This window comes from Myripristis murdjan, chromosome 16 (assembly GCF_902150065.1).
Source record: "Myripristis murdjan chromosome 16, fMyrMur1.1, whole genome shotgun sequence".
NCBI lineage: Eukaryota > Metazoa > Chordata > Actinopteri > Holocentriformes > Holocentridae > Myripristis > Myripristis murdjan.
This window is the reverse complement of record NC_043995.1, coordinates 32817848-32837573: the sequence shown is the minus strand read 5'-3', so window position 1 is coordinate 32837573 and position 19726 is coordinate 32817848. Positions and strand designations below refer to the sequence as shown.

Here is a 19726-nt window from a genome sequence, read left to right as displayed (position 1 = left end):
CGCAATAAAAACATCCTGCAGGGATCTTTTCCCTCTCAGACTCGGGTTACTCGTTAAGAGAAAAGCAGCGAAGAAGCAGAGCGGCTTCATTTCAGCTCATCATGTCTGCGTCGGTGGCGTCTTCCTCGCTGGCCGGCGTGACGGTCATCACCCAGGTGTACCCTGCAGCCCCGGGGGCTCAGGGGTGCCCGCCGCTTGGCCCCCAGGGCGCCACAAAGAGACGGTTGCTGGCACTGGGGGTGAGGACACACACACACACACACACACACACACACACACACACACACACACACACACACACACACACACAGACAGTATTGGTTTTTAATAAGTTCTGTTTTTGTTTATCTCAGTTGCATAATTACAAAATTCATCATTATGTGTTGATATTTTGCCAGCTATCACACATTTGCTCCTTTAAATCCCGACTGAAGGCTTTTCTGTTTGCTGCTGCCTTTTGTTAAATGAACTTTGAGGCTTTTGGTTAAAACTTTACACTGCACTTTAACTTTTACTCTCCTGTTCGATTGGTCTTATTTAGTTTGAGATTTTTTAAAATATAATTTAAATCTTTTTAATTGTAATTCAATTTAGTTTTATTGCTCGTGTTGCCTGTGTTGGTTTGTGTAAAGCACAAATTCAGTTGCCTTGCCCAGCAGCCAGTGGGAGAGTCAAACAGCAGCCTAAAGATGAGGGAGATTTTTTTTAATCTTATTTTTTTCATTAGATTTTCATTAGTAAAACACTGTTCTTGTGACCTTTGGCCACGCCCACTTTTTCACTCCTGCCAGGGTTTTATTTCTTGTTCCCTGCAGCCTGATCGATTATCAGTTTTATTGACGTTTATAAGCTAATATTTATTAAAAAAAAAAAAAAAAAAAAAAAAAAAGACTGATTAATCATCAGTTATTATCTGCCAATATGTCCCAACATGGAACAACTGTGTGTGTGTGTATGTGTGTGTGTGTGTGTGTCTGATGTTCAGTGTTTCTGTTGAGTTTGTGCTCTGCAGCCTCTTCACCAATGTGTGTGAAATTCACATGGATTTTTAGAAAATGCTTATCAGTATTATTATTATTGTTGTCCACACTCAAGGAATTAAATCAATTTCTTCTAACCTTTTATTTTCTTCATCTTTATTTGTATCTTATTTATCTTATATTTTATCTGTCTATTTTTCTTAATCTTAATTATATTTCCTTTACGCCTCTTACTTCTTCTGTATTTTTATGTGAAATTGAGTTTATACATTTTATTCTGTTATTTCAAGCTTTTCACACGGAGCGTCTTGAATCCACCTCTCTGTGTGAAACCTGCAAATTCCCTCTTTCCTACTGATTCATTTTACTTCTTTGAAATTCTATGAAAGGTGTAACTGTTATCAATAATGTTGTTGTATTTTATTGTCCCTGCAGACGGTGCAGATCATGATCGGCCTGCTGGTCCTCCTCTTTGGGATCGGGATGGCGATCCCCCTAAAAACGATCGCCATGTTCAGCGGCATCTTCGTGTGGGGAGCCATGTTTGTGAGTCTGTCAAGTTATTCTAGTCATAAATCTGAAGGAAACACTGGGCTCTAGTTTCCCGGCGCAGCGCGGGGTGGCGCAGTGAGGCGAACCCCGCGCAGAGCTAGTTTCGACCGGCGAAACGGCAGAGGCGGACAGTGTCCAAGTTTCGCAGGCGGAGGTTCGCCGAGATGGGAGTGGCGGCGCAGCGGGGGGAGGTGCCGACAGATTCGGCTTGGCGCAGTGACAGTTTCGTGCCAAAAGGCTTCGCCGAGGTGCGCCAAAAGCTCGCCATCTGAAACCACGTCTACTTTCAGCGCAAGGCGCCATAAGTTGTTGCAGTAATTTTTGGGTTGATACCATTTGTTACACAGATTTAGTACAACATTTAACCATGTCTGACCCCGGAGAATTGATCCAAAAAGTAAAAAAGTCACCAGACCCTGAGGAACACCACAGAAAAATTCAGGCTTTGATTTGGTGCCAAAAACTTTCAAAACTGACATTTTCAGATTTCTTTAAGAACGACATTTTTAGTTGCCAGAAACTGGCCCTTATTGTCAGTCCAGCTGGAGAAGCAGAGCTCCTCTGAATAGACTCACTCTCCAGTTTGTGTGTGTAAAGTCTGATGAGGCTGTGATTCTCCTAGAGGTCACTAGAGGTTGTTTTCTCCAGCGACGACCAGTTTGACAAAAGTCTGTGGCTGCAGTGAAATGGCTGCTATGGGGGCCAACATCATCACAGAGGAATCAAATGTGGCTCATTGAATCCACAAGAGTCTCAGCTTTCCAGTCAAAGCCAACTGATGCAGCTCCAAGACTGTTTAGGCCCCAGTCTGCACACACACACCATTTTACAACAGGCCACAAGAACACATGTGGACTGCAGGCTTTGTGGCCCAAACTGCATAGGATTAGCAGAAGGTGGGCGTGTCAAAGGGGAGAGCCGTGGCTGCCCAGAGAACCCATTTTCATTGAGACACTTTGGAGTCATACTTAGCCGCCTTGCCAACGGCCCAGCATGACCTGCTGGTACCAAGAGATTCCTCAGGTCGTCTGGTTTCATATGATTCAGTAACAGGTAGCAGATTCACTTTGAACAGTGACTGGTAACAGTAATAATGATGGTATGAGTGAGGTGATGCTGACGGTGCTGAATGTGTGTGTCCTGCAGTACATCCTGGCAGGCTCTCTGACGGTGGCTGCCACCAGGTCCATGGACCGCTGCAAGGTCAGTACGCCCACTTCCTGTCCCTCATCACTGAAACAGAGACACCGACACCTCCTGCACACCCGGGGCTCCTGCACATTTAACAAAATCATTTTCAGGACATATTCAGTGACTTAAACACATGAGGTGTCAGGTGCCCCGGTGGTTCACCTGGTGGATGTCGACCACCTCACCGGGTTCGAATCCGAGCCCTAAGGCCTTCAGCTGCAGGTCATGCCCTGTCTTTCATGTCTGTTTTATTATTTTCTTCATGGTTTATTTGATAGGGACTGACACAGTTTACACAGACAAACTGAAAACAGCTATCAAAAGCAGCATCATGGTGTTTGTAGTGGATGCTTGGACACCTGTCCAAGAAAGGGCTTTTGTAAAGATAAGAAATTAAGATGAAAAGGAACAGACAGTAAGAGACTAGATCTCTCTAATCTCTCTCTCTTATGGCAGCATATATATAAAAAAATAGAGCCTGGTGAGGTGGAGTAATATTCCAAGAAAAGAAATCAGAATTTTCAAAAACTAGTTTTTAGAGTTTTTTCTTGTAATTTTATGACTTTAATCCTGGGGATTCTCAGGTTTATTCCTCACCTGCCAGCTGCCTTGACACTCCATTGCAGGAGCGGGAATATTTACACATTTAAATAAGCTTAATTGCAACATGGTTGGCTAACGTCAGGTGGTGTCGCTCTGCCCGGCAGGTGAACGCCGCCCTGACCCTCAGCATCATTGCTACCCTGTCCTCTGTTGTCGCCGTCATCCTCCACTTTATTGACGTCAGTGGGCTCGGCATGTTTTTTTTGTTTTTCTTTGGATCCTATCACGATCATAAGTGGCAGGTAGGACATTTCATCAGGTTTCAAACAATGAAACGGTTTCCTCTGCCACGAATTTACTACAGCAGTTTGTTGTTGATGAGTGCAGTGATTCTGTCTGGGGAAAAAAATCACATTGAAAGGGGGATGAAACTCAAAATCTTTTATGGCAGAGCAGCACTGTTGCTCTGATCTCTATGGCTCCAAAAGACTTTTTCAGATTTTCAAATGATTATGTGGAGTTTTTCCTTTTTCTAATGTTTTTATTGCAATTTTCACTATTATAATGTTAATTAAACATTTGTTAGTTTGAAATAAAAAATAAGATAATTTAAAATAGATAATTTAAAAAAAAAAAAAAAAACCATTGTTAACAAGTAATTTTGAATAATATAGTAATATTCAATGAAAGCACAATGCAAGCGGATGTAAAATTGTAAAATTGTGTGTTTTTAAGTGTTAAAACACACTATTTTAGCTCCCCCCCAGTCAGTCTGTCAGCCTGAGAGGTAGCAACCTGATTAGAACTAGCAAGAAAACCTACTCAAGTGATCACCAAGCACAAGGCTGTAATATGAAAAGCGATATTTTCCCTGCTTGGTCCAAAACCTCTTTCAGCTCACTGATGAAGCTCATAGGTAATGACTGTTTCAGGACTGAAGCGAGAGAGAGGACAGAGCAAACACTGAGCTTTTTATTCTTTCAAAGTCTGTCAGGATATTAATGTCAGAAATAGTTTATATTTTACTGATATTTTGAGTTTGTCCCTAGATAGATATCTATTTTTTTGCATTTTAAATGGCATTATTTTGGCGCATAGTTTCATTTCATTTTCATATTTTATCTAAAAGGGACAGTGTAGAGCTCAAATATAATCTGTATGTCACTATCTGATGCCATATCTTGCTTTGTTTTTTGTTGACACTACAATAAATGTGTTTTTGAAGAATAGTTTGATGTAGTTGGATTATTCAAGGTGTTTCCTCTAGTTTTAGAGCTTATTTTGAGTTTCTAGTTCTTGTAAAGCTACTTTGATGGACTGTAGTGGAAATTAGAACAGTGAGCAAAGAAATTTGGTTAGAGGATTATTGCTTTTAATAGCATTATTTAAAACATATGAACATGCTGAGGGCTCAACACTGTACGGAAAGTTTCAAAGGAGCGTAAGAGAGAAAGAGGGAGGTGCAGTCGTGCCAGACAGCAATTTTTTCATGTCCCCTCCAGGAATTACTCTGAAATTTTGCTGTTCATTGTCCCCACCAGTAATGAAATGGGATTTCTGCCCCTGACTGGCCCTATATATCAGTCATCAGTGTCCTGGATTAGTAATAATCAGTCTGGTGTCTCTCCTGGCCGTGTTAGAAGTCTGACTGCAGCTTCCTGTCTTCCTCCAGACTCTGTCACAGGCCATGTCAGCCGTGTTGGGTATTTTCTCCCTGCTGGAGTTCATCGTGGCCATCACTGTCGCCGTGGAAATCTGTAAAGCTAAAAGCCACTCCAACACCCAGGTGAGTCGGCCACGCGACATGCCAGCAGATTTTAAACTCTGACATTTCCCTTTGTTCTCCGTCTGAAAAGAAGATAAATTTAATGATGAGGAAATTTGGAGAAATGAGAATTTTCTCATGACAGCAGCAGCTTGAAGCTCTTTAACTGTCATGTCTTGCAGTCGGAGTTCATTATGAGCAACAACTTACCTTCAGGCCTCCCAGCAAACATGCAGGCTCCGCCCACTTCAGCCGTCATCTACCAGGTTGGTGTAGATCTGCGCAGTCGTGAATTTTGCAGATGTGTTGTTGCAGATGATGTGTTGATTTGCAGATGATGTGTTGCTGTACAGATGTGTTTATTTGCAGATGATGTGTTGTTTTATAGTTGATGTGTTGCTATAGATGATATATTGTTTTGCAGACCATGGAGCTTCCTAAAGAACCAGAGAACCGAGGAGCTGCTGATCTGGGCGAGCCTCCAGCATACACCACCACTGTCGGCTGACCTGCTGCTGGTTAAAGAGCTTTGCTGATCAGAAACACGGATGATGTCACAGCTTCAGGACACAGCTGCATTTAGAAATAATGGATTACAGAGTGCATTGACCAATCAGAATTAGAGTTCTCATCGGGCCTGAAAATTAAGACCCGACCCGAACCGGGCCCAACTGGGCCAGCCCGAGGCCCTACCCGACCTGACTAATTAGCCGAACTTTAGGCCTGACAGCCCGATAAAGCCCGAAAAAAAATCACCAAATTGGCCATTATTTAGCAGCACCTGTGGCTCAGATTCTAGTAGCAGTGAGAGAACAGACATAATAGTTGGCGAAAGGCAGCTTCGAATGTTCAGTTGTTCATAAAACATAAAAGTAGGCTATTAATTTCTCCATTCTCTACTTCTCTGTTGTAAAGTGTCTTTGGGTACTCAGAAAAGTGCTGTATAAATCAGAGTTTTTTTGGTCAAGTATTGATTAAACTGAAAATGAAAAACGGAATTGAAAATGTGTATCATATATGATACGAATGGCTTTATAGGGTTAAAGGTGCAGCCTGGTGATTTTGAATGCATGGTTTCCGCTACATGTAATTCATCATGGCGCACCGCTACGGCAAAATAAAAGCCGCCACGCCTTTGGAATGATGATTTTTTTCTTCCAGATATTAAAACAATTTTAAATGTATATATATACACATATATAGGCTATGTAGCCTTTATTTGCGCAAATATACTTACTATAATCAGTTTGAAATGTTAATTTAAATATCATGAAATGTTACATTTCACAGCAATTACGTTTCCGTGGATACTGATGAATTAACTGATGTTGTTTGTTCATATGTTTCCTTCTGTGAGGCCTCCATTATCCCACGGAAAGAAATTTTCTTTTACCCCAACAATAAGCCGTGGGTGACTAAAAGTGTAAAAACTGTGATTAACCAAAGAAACATTTGCTTTGCTCAGGGTGATACTGCATGGGATACTGCATGGGAGGGGGTCAAATCCATGATGGGGATGCAATCCAGGAAGAGCCATGTCTCCCTTAATGGAAGGCCTGATCTGGTGCTCTCAAATGATCTGAACAATTTTTACCTTCGTTTTAACAACTGGAATTTCAGTGAGGAATTGTCAGTTTTTAAAAATGCTATCTCCTCACAGAATAATGTTGTTGACAGGAGCAAGGTGTGCAAACCTTTCCGTGGAGTCAAGGAACGGAAAAGCCCTGGCCCGGATGGCATTGGAGGGCGTGTTCTCAAGAACTGTACTGACCAGCTGGCAGACAAATTTTCTTCTATCTTTTCAATGTCCCTCCAGCTTCAGAAGGTCCCCTCTCTTTGGAAGGATTCCATTATTGATCCAGTCCCCAAATCTGCATCCCCCAAATCCCTAAATGATTTTAGACCTGTGGCATTGACTTCCCTTGTTATGAAGTCATTTGAGAAAATTGTCAAGGAAAGACTTCTGACCTGTGTTCAAGACAACCTGGACCCGCTGCAGTTCGCTTACAGGTCAGGTAGAGGTGTCGAAGATGCATTAGCCACCCTTTTAAATCTCGTCTTGACTCATCTTGAGGGAGCCATGACATTTGCCCGTCTTTTATTTATTGACTTTTCATCTGCTTTTAACTGCATACAGCCACACATTTTAACAGAAAGACTAAGTAACTTCCACAGCATCGATCCTGGTCATATGGCCTGGTTAATGGACTTTTTAACTGAAAGACCACAATGTGTGAGGGTCAATGGTGTCCTGGCAGACAATCTTGTCTCCTCCACTGGATCACCTCAGGGCTGCGTCCTTTCACCTTTGCTGTTTGTGTTGTACACGAACGAGTGCCGTAGCCAATATGAGGGGCGTCACATCTTGAAATTTGCTGATGACTCAGTAATCGTGTCCTTGCTGAGCAGCGACGACCCTGACCATGGCCCTGTGGTGAAGGAATTCACGGACTGGTGTTCCTCATCTTTTGTGTGCATCAATGTGTCAAAGACCAAAGAAATGTTGATAGACTTTCGTAAACATCTGTCAGTCACCTCTCCTCTTGTCATTGAGGATCAAGCTGTCGAGCTGGTCCATAATTACAAATATCTTGGCACTAACATTCATGACAAGCTGTGTTTTGATTTCCATGTGGATGCTGTCTGTAAAAAGGCACATCAACGTATGTATTTTTATAGGAAACTGCGGAGCTTTAATGTTGACAGCACTTTTATGAGGATGTTTTATTCCTGTTTCATTGAATCTGTTTTGACCTTTTCTTTTGTTTGCTGGTTCGGCTTGCTTTCCCTCAAAAACAAAAACAGATTGCAGGGCATAGTGAAAGCGTGCAGCAAAATTGCAGGGATTAATCTTAGTGCTCTTTCTGATGTATACAAGCTCAGAACCCTCAGTAAGGCCCGCTCACTCCTGACTGACCAGAGCCAGCCCTTGGTTGGTGAGTTTGTGCTGCTCCCGTCAGGCCGCAGGTACATCCTGCCAAAATGCAGGACGAACAGACTAAAATATTCTTTTGTCCCTGCTGCCATAGGTTTTCTCAACAAGTGATTAACAATTGTCTGTTCTATTTGTTGTTATCTGCTGTGTTATATGTTATATGAGTTGTTATTCTGTGTTGTGGCTGTTTGTTTTTTGTCTTGTTACTGCTGGCTGCAGAGCAATTTGCCTCACGGGGACAAATAAAGACTCCTTGAATCCTTGAATTAACTTTATTTTGAAAAATAAACACCGGAGTCATCACCATGTCCACCACCATCTCCATGTGGATGCAGCCGGCGTCTGTAAGAGGTCAAAGGTCAGGTTAGTAATGTCATCGCCCCACGGCTGGTGGATGTTATCTGCTTGTAGTGCAGTGAAGAGTGGAGTGTCTTTACTGTAGGAAGTAGGGATGTAACGATTCATTTTTAACAACGATTCGATTCAATTCACGATTCATGGTTGCCGATCCGATTCAAGGACGATCTTACTTCATTTAGAACGATTCGATTCGATTTGATTCAATGACTTGAAATCGATTCAGCGATTTTTTTTGCCAAAACCAGTGTGAATGTGAAATAAATACCTGGATACTGGACAGTGCAGGCGAAGTTTCCTACATCCCTGTTGTTTCTTGAAAGGGAATCAGGTTTAAAGTAATGGATATTAACAAGAAAACAACAATTAATGGCAAATGTATAACCTTTTATTTGAATAAATTGTTGTTTGCGATATAACAGTACAATAATACAGTGCACCCAAGTTGTATTCAGGTTAAATGAGCAGTGGTTGAACCTGCTACTTCTCTCATTTTAATAAACAAACAGCAGTTACCTCCCTCTGTGAAACAGGCTAGAGTTGCCCCTCTTTCTGCCAGTTTCCCTCATTTCAGGGTTAACAGACTCTCAGACTCAGAGTTTTCACTAAATCTGCTTTGTGAAACGGACCCCTGTACGTTTTTTTGGCATGTCATCTTAAGATGTCAACTAGCTAGCTAGCTTACTGCTAACTTCTAACTCACCTCAACCTCGTAAACTCTCTTTTTCTGTTGGAACTGAAGGAGTTGTAGCCTTTTTTCACTCTCGCAGGTACCTCACCGAAGAAAAAAGTGATTGTAAACAAGTTCACCGGTTAAGCCATTGTCGTTTGTTTTGAGTATCTGTCAGAGCATTTGGACCCGGAAATAGTATTTTGAATGGTTAACCACAGTTTTTCTTTTATAAAGGCCTGTAAGGTGAATTGTTTGTACCTGACAAGTTTCGGCTACCTTGCTTCTGCAGCCTTCGTCAGAGGAGACTGTGGTTAACATTAATTTGTAGGCCAAATGAACCTTTTTAATACGGTATTTTGAAAGGGTGTTACATCACGCTTAAAGAACGAATAGTACTGTCCGTGGTCCTGAATCTGTCTCAACAGGTAGGCTACTGTCTGTGCATTTCATTTTCTTTATTGTAGAAATTAAAGCTCCATAAAATTCACGGAGGATCTTGTTTAGCTCTTCTTTACTGGCACCTGAGAAATCAGCTGTTTGCCCGGTGTTTGTCAGGTAGTCTTGTAGACATTTGACGGCCCAAGACGTTGACCGGGCCGTACCGGCTTCATTTCCTGACCTCTCCAGCTGATCCAGCTCTTCACTCATCACTCTCGCGTATCTCGGCTTTATCTGTTCTGTTTTGTCTTCCTCGTTCAGCCATTCATCCAAATTTAGGTCGCCAAATAAATCAAAATTGACAACAAAACGGTACATTATGCAGACTAACAAAGTTGACAGTGGCTTTTGATGCAGGTTTCAGTGAAACATTCCGTGTTGCCATGGAAACCACACACCCACTTCCGGTACATGGGTCCTCAAAAGCAAAAAATTATGAATGCGATCCAATGGGTAGATAAAAATTATTTTCTGGTCCCGTTTGAATTGTGCCATGGATTTCAAATATGTTGTTTGTGATATTTAAAGATAAATTTTCACGTAAAGGAGACTACAATTTAACACGAAGAATATTAATAATGCTAGGTTTTGTGTGAGCCCGCTTTGTAAACTACAACTCTTCGCTGCTCTCGGTGCGAATGATATACATCACCACCCGCACTGGAAGCCTACAACAGACATGGCGATTTCTCTGCTCCGCGCTGAGTTTTTGAGGTTCTGAGTTTTTCCGCCCGGCGGCGGGGTCCACTCGCCCTCCCGCCCGGCCCGGCGCTCCGTCGGCCCTCGGAGACGCGGACAATCGGGAACAAAACACACCGGCATCTTGACTTGAATCTGGATGGAGGGAAACGGCGATGACGTGGCGTCACATACGCGACACAGTATGTAGTCTTTCTAATTGTGTTTTCTCAACAGCATTTAACTGAACAATGGAGCAATAAACGGTCAAACTCTTGACATGAAAATTTGTTATTTAAGCCTATAAACAACATTTGTGTAATCCATGGCATAACGACGGGGGACCTGAAAATAATTATTTTCTGTCCATTGAACACCATTCATTTTTTTTTCGCTCCGAAAGGTCCCATGGGGGCCCACCGGAAGGGGCGGGACTTCACCACTCTATAAGATATAGGCGGAGTAACATTTTCATTGATGAGGTATTTTTCATTTGAGCACGGCTAGCCGTGCTATCATGCTCATTTGAGCACATTCTAAACGTCTGATTGACCAGTCGGATTGCTTGGTCAGATCTACGTGTTGTATAATTTTTTTTTTTTTTAAATCTCATGTAGGCTACCCCCTGGAGTTCCTCCACATACCCCCATTTGAGAAACTGTGCTGTAGGGTATATGTCCACATCAGCATAAGCACTGACATCTTCTGCTAAATACACAACCATATAGGAAATCAAGTTGATCATATAATGACGTCCCTTACTGTACTACTCGCCGACACGTTTTGCAATCTGCCTTGTACTCATTGCCTCTGACGCTGTCAGGCCACGGGTTCGCCTCTTCCCATTCACGTCTGTACTTTTGCAAACGTTTTTGCTTTTTGGGACGTGGTGGAGTGTCGGGTGTAGCCGACATCTTGAAAACATGCGGGTGCCCTGGTGCGCGCAGTGCGCAGCGTCGGTGTGTGTTACTAGGCAACCCGGGACAGGAGCGGGCAGGCAGGCAGACAGACAGTCACACAGAGAAAGACGCAGCCACGGGAGGTGGAGGTCATGTCAGGGTCCACAGCCCCTCATTGAAGTCCATAAAACCACTTCAGATGGGGGGGCGTGGCTTAATGAACCTCCACTTGGGGGTCTGGAGCAAGAAAAAAAACCCCTGTCAGACATGTTGAGCGCTCAGTCGCCTGCAGGGGGCAGAAAACACTCCAGACGTCAGCGAGCTCCAGCTGGAGCCGCATTGCTGTGATTGGATGTTTATCTTCAGCTGTGAGGAGGAGGATGAAGGTCCTGGGTGACACGCATCAACTTCACTGCTGGTGCTTTGACTCTGTTGGCCACTTGGTGGCGCCACTTTGCTGTCGGCAGAAACCCCAGTTTCACTTCAACACAGGTGGAAACAAACTACAACACTGGTTTTCAAAGCAGGGTCTGGGGGCCCCCAGGGGCCCTTGAAGGTGCTCTAGGGGTCCTCACCAATATGAGGGGTAGTTTAAATTCACTAGAAATAAAGGAAAGAGGGAAATGTCTGAGGGATCATTTGAACATTTTCTTCTTTGTGGTTTAATCTTACCACCATTTTAATATCAATATATCTTCATAAAACTTTGTATTTATTATCTGAAATAGGTGTGAACATTACTAAACTACTAAACTGCAACCACTGAAGATTAAATTACAACAGTGGCTGGATGTTGTGTGAGTGTTGCAACACGTTCTCGCTCCCAATGCGTCAGCAGCCTGGCGAATGGTCAGGGTCACATGCCGACTCATTAGGCACCCGTTTCTCGTCAGTTTTCCACAAGTTGGGTAACCCGACAGACTTACATAGAACTACCACAGCGTCTGAGATAGATGCCACAGGAAGCATTTGGGGCATCGGCTACCTCTTTGTTGTCATGGTAACGTGACGTTTTTTGCGTCATATAACGTCGAAATAGAGTAAACCCGTAGAGTAAACCCAGAACTCCGTTAACACTTTTAGCACTTCCTTTTTTAATGGGATTAGTTTGTAGGCCTAGCGTTACTTTAAACATTAAACTAAATGCAGCGTACAGCGTGCAGCGTACACTGCTGACGTCGTTAGTTTTTGTCGCACTAAATCAGTATAGCTACATAGTATTAGTATTCGATGCCTGGTAGATCGGTGCCGGTGTTTTTTTTTAATGTTTTTTTCAGTGACCTGTTTACGGGGAGAAGTGTTAAAAGATGTAGCAATGAATGACCTCTGGATTAGAGATGCACAAATTATTATTATTATTATTATTATTATTATTATTAGGCTATTATTAATGTTTTTAACCGATCACTTAACGGTAATCAGTTAACTAGCGTTTGTTAACCAATTAATAACCGTTAACTGATAGGCTTGTGCCGATCGAACCCGATTCTCTATTAGTGATTGAGAGGATGATCGAAGATGTTGTTTTTTGCCGTTAAAACACACACACACACACACACACACACACACACACACACACACACACACACACTGTGCCCTGTATCAGCTGATCAGCCAAACACCAGGCTAAAGAGAGAGGAACAGCAGAGCTACTCGGAGGAGCTCTGCTGTTCCTCTCTGAAAAACAAAAAACAAAAAAACAAAAAAAACAACGAGAACAAAAACAAAGAATCGGGTTGCCGATCGGCACAAGCCTATCAGTTAACCGTTAGTTACTGGCAGACTCTATTTCCACAAAATATGACACATATGACACGCGTCTGTTTCAGAAGTTGTGGTAGTTCTATGTAAGTCTGTCGGGTTACGCAACTGGTCGAAAACTGACAAGAAACGAGTGCCTAATAAGTCGGTATGTGATCCTGGACATTCGCCAGGCTGCTGATGTACTGGAAGTGAGAACTGTGTTCCCAGAAGTGTGGGTGTTGTTTTCCTGGATGGGGAGCCGCAATAAAAACGTCCTGCAGGGATCTTTTCCCTCTCAGACTCGGGTTACTCGTTCAGATAAAAGCAGCGAAGAAGCAGAGCGGCTTCATTTCAGCTCATCATGTCTGCGTCGGTGGCGTCTTCCTCGCTGGCCGGCGTGACGGTCATCACCCAGGTTTACCCTTCAGCCCCGGGGGCCCAAGGGGGCCCACCGCTGGGCCCCCAGGGCGCCACACAGAGACGGTTGCTGGCACTGGGGGTGAGGACACACACACACACACACACACACACACACACACACACACAGTATTGGTTTTTAATAAGTTCTGTTTTTGTTTATCTCAGCTGCATAATTGCAAAATTCATCATTAGCCTATATGTTGATATTTTGCCAGCTATCACACATTTACTCCGTTAAATCCCGGCTGAAGGCTTTTCTGTTTGCCTGACTTTTGTTAAATGAACTTTGAGGTGTTTGGTTAAAACTTTACACTGCACTATAACTTTTACTCTTCTGTTCGACTGGTCTTATTTAGTTTGATATTTTTTTTTATATAATTGAAATCTTTTTAATTGTAATTCAATTTATTTTTATTGCTCGTGTTGCCTGTGTTGGTCTGTGTAAAGCACAAATTAAGTTGCCTTGCCCAGCAGCCAGTGGGAGAGTCAAACAGCAGCCTAAAGATCACGGAGATTTTTTTATTTTATTATTATTATTATTTTTATTAGATTTGTGTAAAACACACACCTACGTGACCTTTGTCCACGCCCACTTTTCCTCTCCTGCCAGGGTTTTATTTCTTGTCCCCTGAAGCCTGATCATTATCAGTTTTACTGACATTTATAAGCTAATATTTATTAAAAAAAAAAAAAAAAAAAAAGACTGATTAATCATCAGTTATTATCTGCCAATATGTCACAACATGGAACAACTGTGTGTGTGTGTGTGTGTCTGATGTTCAGTGTTTCTGTTGAGTTTGTGCTCTGCAGCCTCTTCACCAATGTGTGTGAAATTCACATGGATTTTTAGAAAATGCTTATCAACATTATTATTATTGTTGTTGTTGTTGTCCACACTCAAGGAATTAAATCAATTTCTTCTAACCTTTTATTTTCTTCATCTTTATTTGTATCTTATTTATCTTATATTTTATCTGTCTATTTTTCTTAATCTTAATTATATTTCCTTTATTCCTCTTACTTCTTCCACATTTTAATGTGAAATTGAGTTTATACATTTTATTGTGTTATTTCAAGCTTTTCACACGGAGCGTCTTGAATCCACCTCTCTGTGTGAAACCTACTTGTGACTAAAAATTCCCTCTTTCCTGCTGATTTATTTTACTTCTTTGAAATTCTATGAACGGTGTAACTGTTATCAATAATATTGTTGCTGTGTTTTATTGTCCCTGCAGACGGTGCAGATCATGATCGGCCTGCTGGTCCTCCTCTTCGGGATCGGGATGGTGATCCCCCCAAACTCGATCGCCGTGTTCAGCGGCATCTTTGTGTGGGGAGCCGTGTTTGTGAGTCCTTCAAGTTATTCTAGTCATAAATCTGAAAGAAACCCTGTGTTTTGGTTAGTTGCATATATTTATTTTTTGGTTTATTTTCAGTGTATAAGGGTTAGAACATTATGATGGAAGTATATGAGGCCATTCCCATGTTCAGTTATGTGCCATAACTTGGTGCAGTAATTTTTGGGTTGTTACCATTTGTTAGACAGATTTGGTACAACATTTAACCATGTTTGACCCCTGGAGAATTGATCCAAAAAGTAAAAAAGTCTCCAGACCCTGAGGAACACCACAGAAAAATTCAGGCTTTGATTTGGTGCCAAAAACTTTTGACATTTTCAGATTTCTTTAAGAGCTGCATTTTTTGTTAATTGGATGTTGAGTGTTGTGTTTTGGAAATGTGCCAGAAACTGTCCCTTATTGTCAGTCCAGCTGGAGAAGCAGAGCTCCTCTGAATGGCTTCGCTCTCTAGTTTGTGTCTGTAAAGTTTGATGAGGCTGTGATTCTCCTAGAGGTCACTAGAGGTCATTTTCTCCAGCGACGTCCAGTGTGACAAAAGTCTCTGGCTGCAGTGAAATGGCTGCTATGGGGGCCAACATCATCACACAGGAATCAAATGTGGCTCATTGAATCCACAAGAGTCTCAGCTTTCCAGTCAAAGCCAACTGATGCAGCTCCAAGACTGTTTAGGCCCCAGTCTGCACACACACACCATTTTACAACAGGCCACAAGAACACATGTGGACTGCAGGCTTTGGGGCCCAAACTGCATGGGATTAGCAGAAGGTGGGCGTGTCTGCAAAGGGGAGAGCCGTGGCTGCCCAGAGAACCCATTTTCATTGAGACAGTTTGCAGTCATACTTAACCGCCTTGCCGACGGCCCAGCGTGACCTGCTGGTACCAAGAGATTCCTCAGGTCGTCTGGTTTCATATGATTCAGTAACAGGTAGCAGATTCACTTTGAACAGTGACTGGTAACAGTAATAATGATGCTATGAGTGAGGCGATGCTGACGGTGCTGAATGTGTGTGTCCTGCAGTACATCCTGGCCGGCTCTCTGACGGTGGCTGCCACCAGGTCCATGGACCGCTGCAAGGTCAGTACGCCCACTTCCTGTCCCTCATCACTGAAACAGAGACACCGACACCTCCTGCACACCCGGGGCTCCTGCACTTTTAACAAAATCATTTTCAGGACATATTCAGTGACTTAAACACATGAGGTGTCAGGTGCCCCGGTGGTTCACCTGGTGGAGGTCGACCACCTCACCGGGTTCGAATCCGAGCCCTAAGGCCTTCAGCTGCAGGTCATGCCCTGTCTTTCATCTCTGTTTTATTATTTTCTTCATGGTTTATTTGATAGGGACTGACACGGTTTACACAGACAAACTGAAAACAGCTATCAAAAGCAGCATCATGGTGTTTGTAGAGGATGCTTGGACACCCTTCCAAGAAAGTGCTTTTGTAGAAATAAGAAATTAAAATGAAAAGGAATAGACAGTAAGAGACTAGATCTCTCTAATCTCTCTCTCTCTCTTATGGCAGCATATATATATAAAAAAAAAAAAACAGAGCCTGGTGAGGTGGAGCAATATTCCAAGAAAAGAAATCAGAATTTTCAAAAACTTGCTTTTAGAGTTTTTTCTTGTAAATTTTTGACTTTAATCCTGGAGATTGTCAGGTTTATCTCCCACCTGGCAGCGGCCTTGACACGCCAGTGCAGGAGCGGGAATATTTACACATTTAAAAAAGCTTTATTGCAACGTGGTTCGCTCACATCAGGTGGTGTCGCTCTGCCCGGCAGGTGAACGCCGCCCTGACCCTCAGCATCATCGCTACCGTGCCCTCTGGTGTCGCCGTCATCCTCCACTTTATTGACGCCAGTGGACTCGTCATGATCTGGTACTATGGATACTATGACAACTATGGATACTATGGGTGGCAGGTAAGACATTTCATGAGGTTTCAAACATTGAAACGGTTTCCTCTGCCACGAATTTACTACGGCAGTTTGTTGCTGATGAGTGCAGTGGTTCTGTTTGGGGGAAAAAAAATCACATTGAAAGGGGCCTGAAACTCAAAATCTTTTATGGCAGAGCAGCACTGTTGCTCTGATCTCTGTGGCTCCATAAGACTTTTTCAGATTTTCAAATGATTTTCATGCAGATTTTTTCCTTTTTTGATTTATTATTGCAATTTTTCACTAGGCTATTATAATGCTAATTAAACATTTGTTAGTTTGAAACAAGGCTTGTGTTGGCTTTTCACACTTGAAACTTTGACACTGCAATTTTCAAGTTGAGCAGAAATGAATATTGGCCCCATAGGCGGAAATCCCAGGAGGGGGTGGGGGGACAAGACCACTCCCCCCCACTCCACCCCACCCCCCCACCCCCCCCAAAAAATAAAAAATTAAAAACATTGTTAACAAATAATTTTGAATAATATAGTAATATTCAATGAAAGCACAATGCAAGCGGATGTAAAATAGTGTGTTTTTAAGTGTTAAAACACACTAATTTAGGTTGTAACATGAAAAGCGATATTTTCCCTGCTTGGTCCAAAACCTCTGTCAGCTCACTGATGAAGCTAACAGCTAATGACTGTTTACAGGCTGAAGCGAGAGAGAGGACAGACCACAGGAGGAGCAAATACTGAGCTTGTTATTCTTTCAAAAAGTCTTTCAGGATATTAATGTCAGAAATAGAAACAGAAATAGAAATATTTTACTGATATTTTGAGTTTGTCTCTAGATAGATATCTATTTTTATGCATTTTAAATGGCATTATTTTGTCGCATAGTTTCATTTCATTTTCATATTTTATCTAAAAGGGACAGTGTACAGCTCAAACATATACTGTATGTCACTATTTGATGCCATATCTTGCTTTGTTTTTTGTTGACACTACAATAAATCTGTTTTTGGAAGAATTTGATGTAGTTAGATTATTCAAGGTATTTCCTCTAGTTTTAGAGCTTATTTTGAGTTTTTTGTTCTTGTAAAGCTACTTTGATGGACTGTAGTGGAAATTAGAAGTGAGCAAATAAATTTGGTTAGAGGATTATTGCTTTTAATAGCATTATTTAAAACATATGAACATGCTGAGGGCTCAAAGCTGTGCAGCAAGTTTCAAAGGAGCGTAAGAGAGAAAGAGGGAGGTACAGTCGTGCCAGACAGCAATTTTTTCATGTCCCCTCCAGGAATTGCTCTCTGAAATTTTGCTGTTTATTGTCCCCACCAGTAATGAAATGGGATTTCCGCCCCTGATTGGCCCTATATATCAGTCATCAGTGTCCTGGATTAGTAATAATCAGTCTGGTGTCTCTCCTGGCCGTGGTAGAAGTCTGACTGCAGCTTCCTGTCTTCCTCCAGACTCTGTCACAGGCCATGTCAGCCGTGTTGGGTATTTTCTCCCTGCTGGAGTTCATCGTGGCCATCACTGTCGCCGTGGAAATCTGTAAAGCTAAAAGCCACTCCAACACCCAGGTGAGTCGGCCACGCGACATGCCAGCAGATTTTAAACTCTGACATTTCCCTTTGTTCTCCGTCTGATAAGAGGATAAATTTCATGATGAGGAAATTTGGAGAAATGAGGATTTTCTCATGACAGCAGCAGCTTGAAGCTCTTTAACTGTCATGTCTTGCAGTCGGAGTTCATTATGAGCAACAACTTACCTTCAGGCCTCCCAGCAAACATGCAGGCTCCGCCCACTTCAGCCGTCATCTACCAGGTTGGTGTAAATCTGTGCAGTCGTGAATGTTGCAGATGTGTTGTTATACAGATGTGTTTATTTGCAGATGATGTGTTGTTTTACAGTTGATGTGTTGTTATAGATGATATATTGTTTTGCAGACCATGGAGCTTCCTAAAGAACCAGAGAACAAAGGAGCTGCTGATCTGTGCGAGCCTCCAGCATACACCACCACTGTCGGCTGACCTGCCGCTGGTTAAAGAGCTTTGCTGATCAGAAACACGAATGATTTCACAGCTTCAGGACACAGCTGCATTCAGAAATAATGGATTACAGACTGCATTGACCAATCAGAATCAAGTATTCAACATACTTGTGTAATAAATAAACAGTGTTAACTGCAGTGTGTGTCTTGATGCTTCAGTGTTGAGTGGAAAGTTGTGATTCCAGCTGTTGGCTGTGCATTAAAGAGAACATCCAGAATGTAAGTCCACCTATTCAAATGAGCAGCGCGGTGTATTAAAGGTGCAGCCCGGTGATTTCGAATGCAGGGTTTCCGCTACATGTAATTCATCTTGGCACACCGCCACAGCAAAATAAACGCCGTCACGCCTTTAAAATTTTTTTCTTCCAGATGTTTAAACAATTTTAAATGGATATATATACACATATATAGGCTATGTAGCCTTTATTTGTGCAAATATACTTACTATAATCAGTTTGAAATGATAATTTAAATATCATGATATGTTACATTACACTGCAATTAACTTTATTTTGAAAAATGAACACCGGAGTCATCACCCACCTGTTTGATTAGTACTGCTGCTGCGCGCTTGCAGAGGGAGAGAAAAGGGCAAGAGAGAGGTAGCCTAGCTAAGCAAGATTAAATTTAATCGTTTTTTGTTCAAGCCTGTGAAAACGACCCTAATGTTATCGTTAATGTTAACATTGTAGGGCCTTTAATTTCCGCCATCATGAAATTAGCCAAATAAAACGCAATCTATTTTTTAACGCGGAATATCACCGAATTTGACATAATTTGAATGAAATGCTGTTGTTGTGTGGAATATAGACGTATGTCTGGGGAAAATCACACGGAGGGAAGCAAATCTGGGTGGCCCAACCCCTCCAGTGGTTTCACCTGCACCACCAAGAAAAACCATTCCAACACCTGCACCGGCACCGTACCAGTCCAACAGGCAGAGAAACTCTCCAGCTACAGCAGCGCACTGACATAGATTGTGTAACAAAGTGAAGAGTTGCCACTCTGCTCTATTTTCACTGGCTAGCTTGTCTATTCAGAGAAGAGGTATCACTTCGGCTTATTTTTCAATCTATGTTATCACATGCATACTTCTGCTCATTCATTGGTAGTTGAATTGTTAGGTCTGTTTGATAAGTAATTTACATTTTTAAAAAAATAATTTAACATATTGTTAAATATGGGGGCGGGGGGGTGACGATGACGCTGAAGCCCTCCCCCACAGTTTCAAAAAATCCTGGAGGAAACCCTGTGAAT

At 42.3% G+C, this 19726-nt stretch overlaps 2 protein-coding genes across 2 annotated transcripts; both read left to right on the top strand.

Moving 5' to 3' along the window:
* On the top strand, positions 1-5721 carry LOC115374105 (membrane-spanning 4-domains subfamily A member 12-like). Its single transcript, XM_030072860.1, has 7 exons — positions 1-239; positions 1416-1526; positions 2679-2735; positions 3431-3568; positions 4939-5052; positions 5214-5297; positions 5456-5721. Exons 1-7 carry the CDS (start codon positions 102-104, stop codon positions 5537-5539), a joined length of 726 nt encoding a protein of 241 aa, XP_029928720.1. The 5' UTR covers positions 1-101; the 3' UTR covers positions 5540-5721.
* A 7170-nt stretch (positions 5722-12891) lies between these two features.
* LOC115374104 (membrane-spanning 4-domains subfamily A member 12-like) lies at positions 12892-18595 on the top strand. The gene is made up of 7 exons (XM_030072859.1): positions 12892-13253; positions 14410-14520; positions 15551-15607; positions 16315-16455; positions 17885-17998; positions 18160-18243; positions 18366-18595. Exons 1-7 carry the CDS (start codon positions 13116-13118, stop codon positions 18447-18449), a joined length of 729 nt encoding a protein of 242 aa, XP_029928719.1. The 5' UTR covers positions 12892-13115; the 3' UTR covers positions 18450-18595.
* The last annotated feature ends 1131 nt before the right edge of the window (positions 18596-19726 follow it).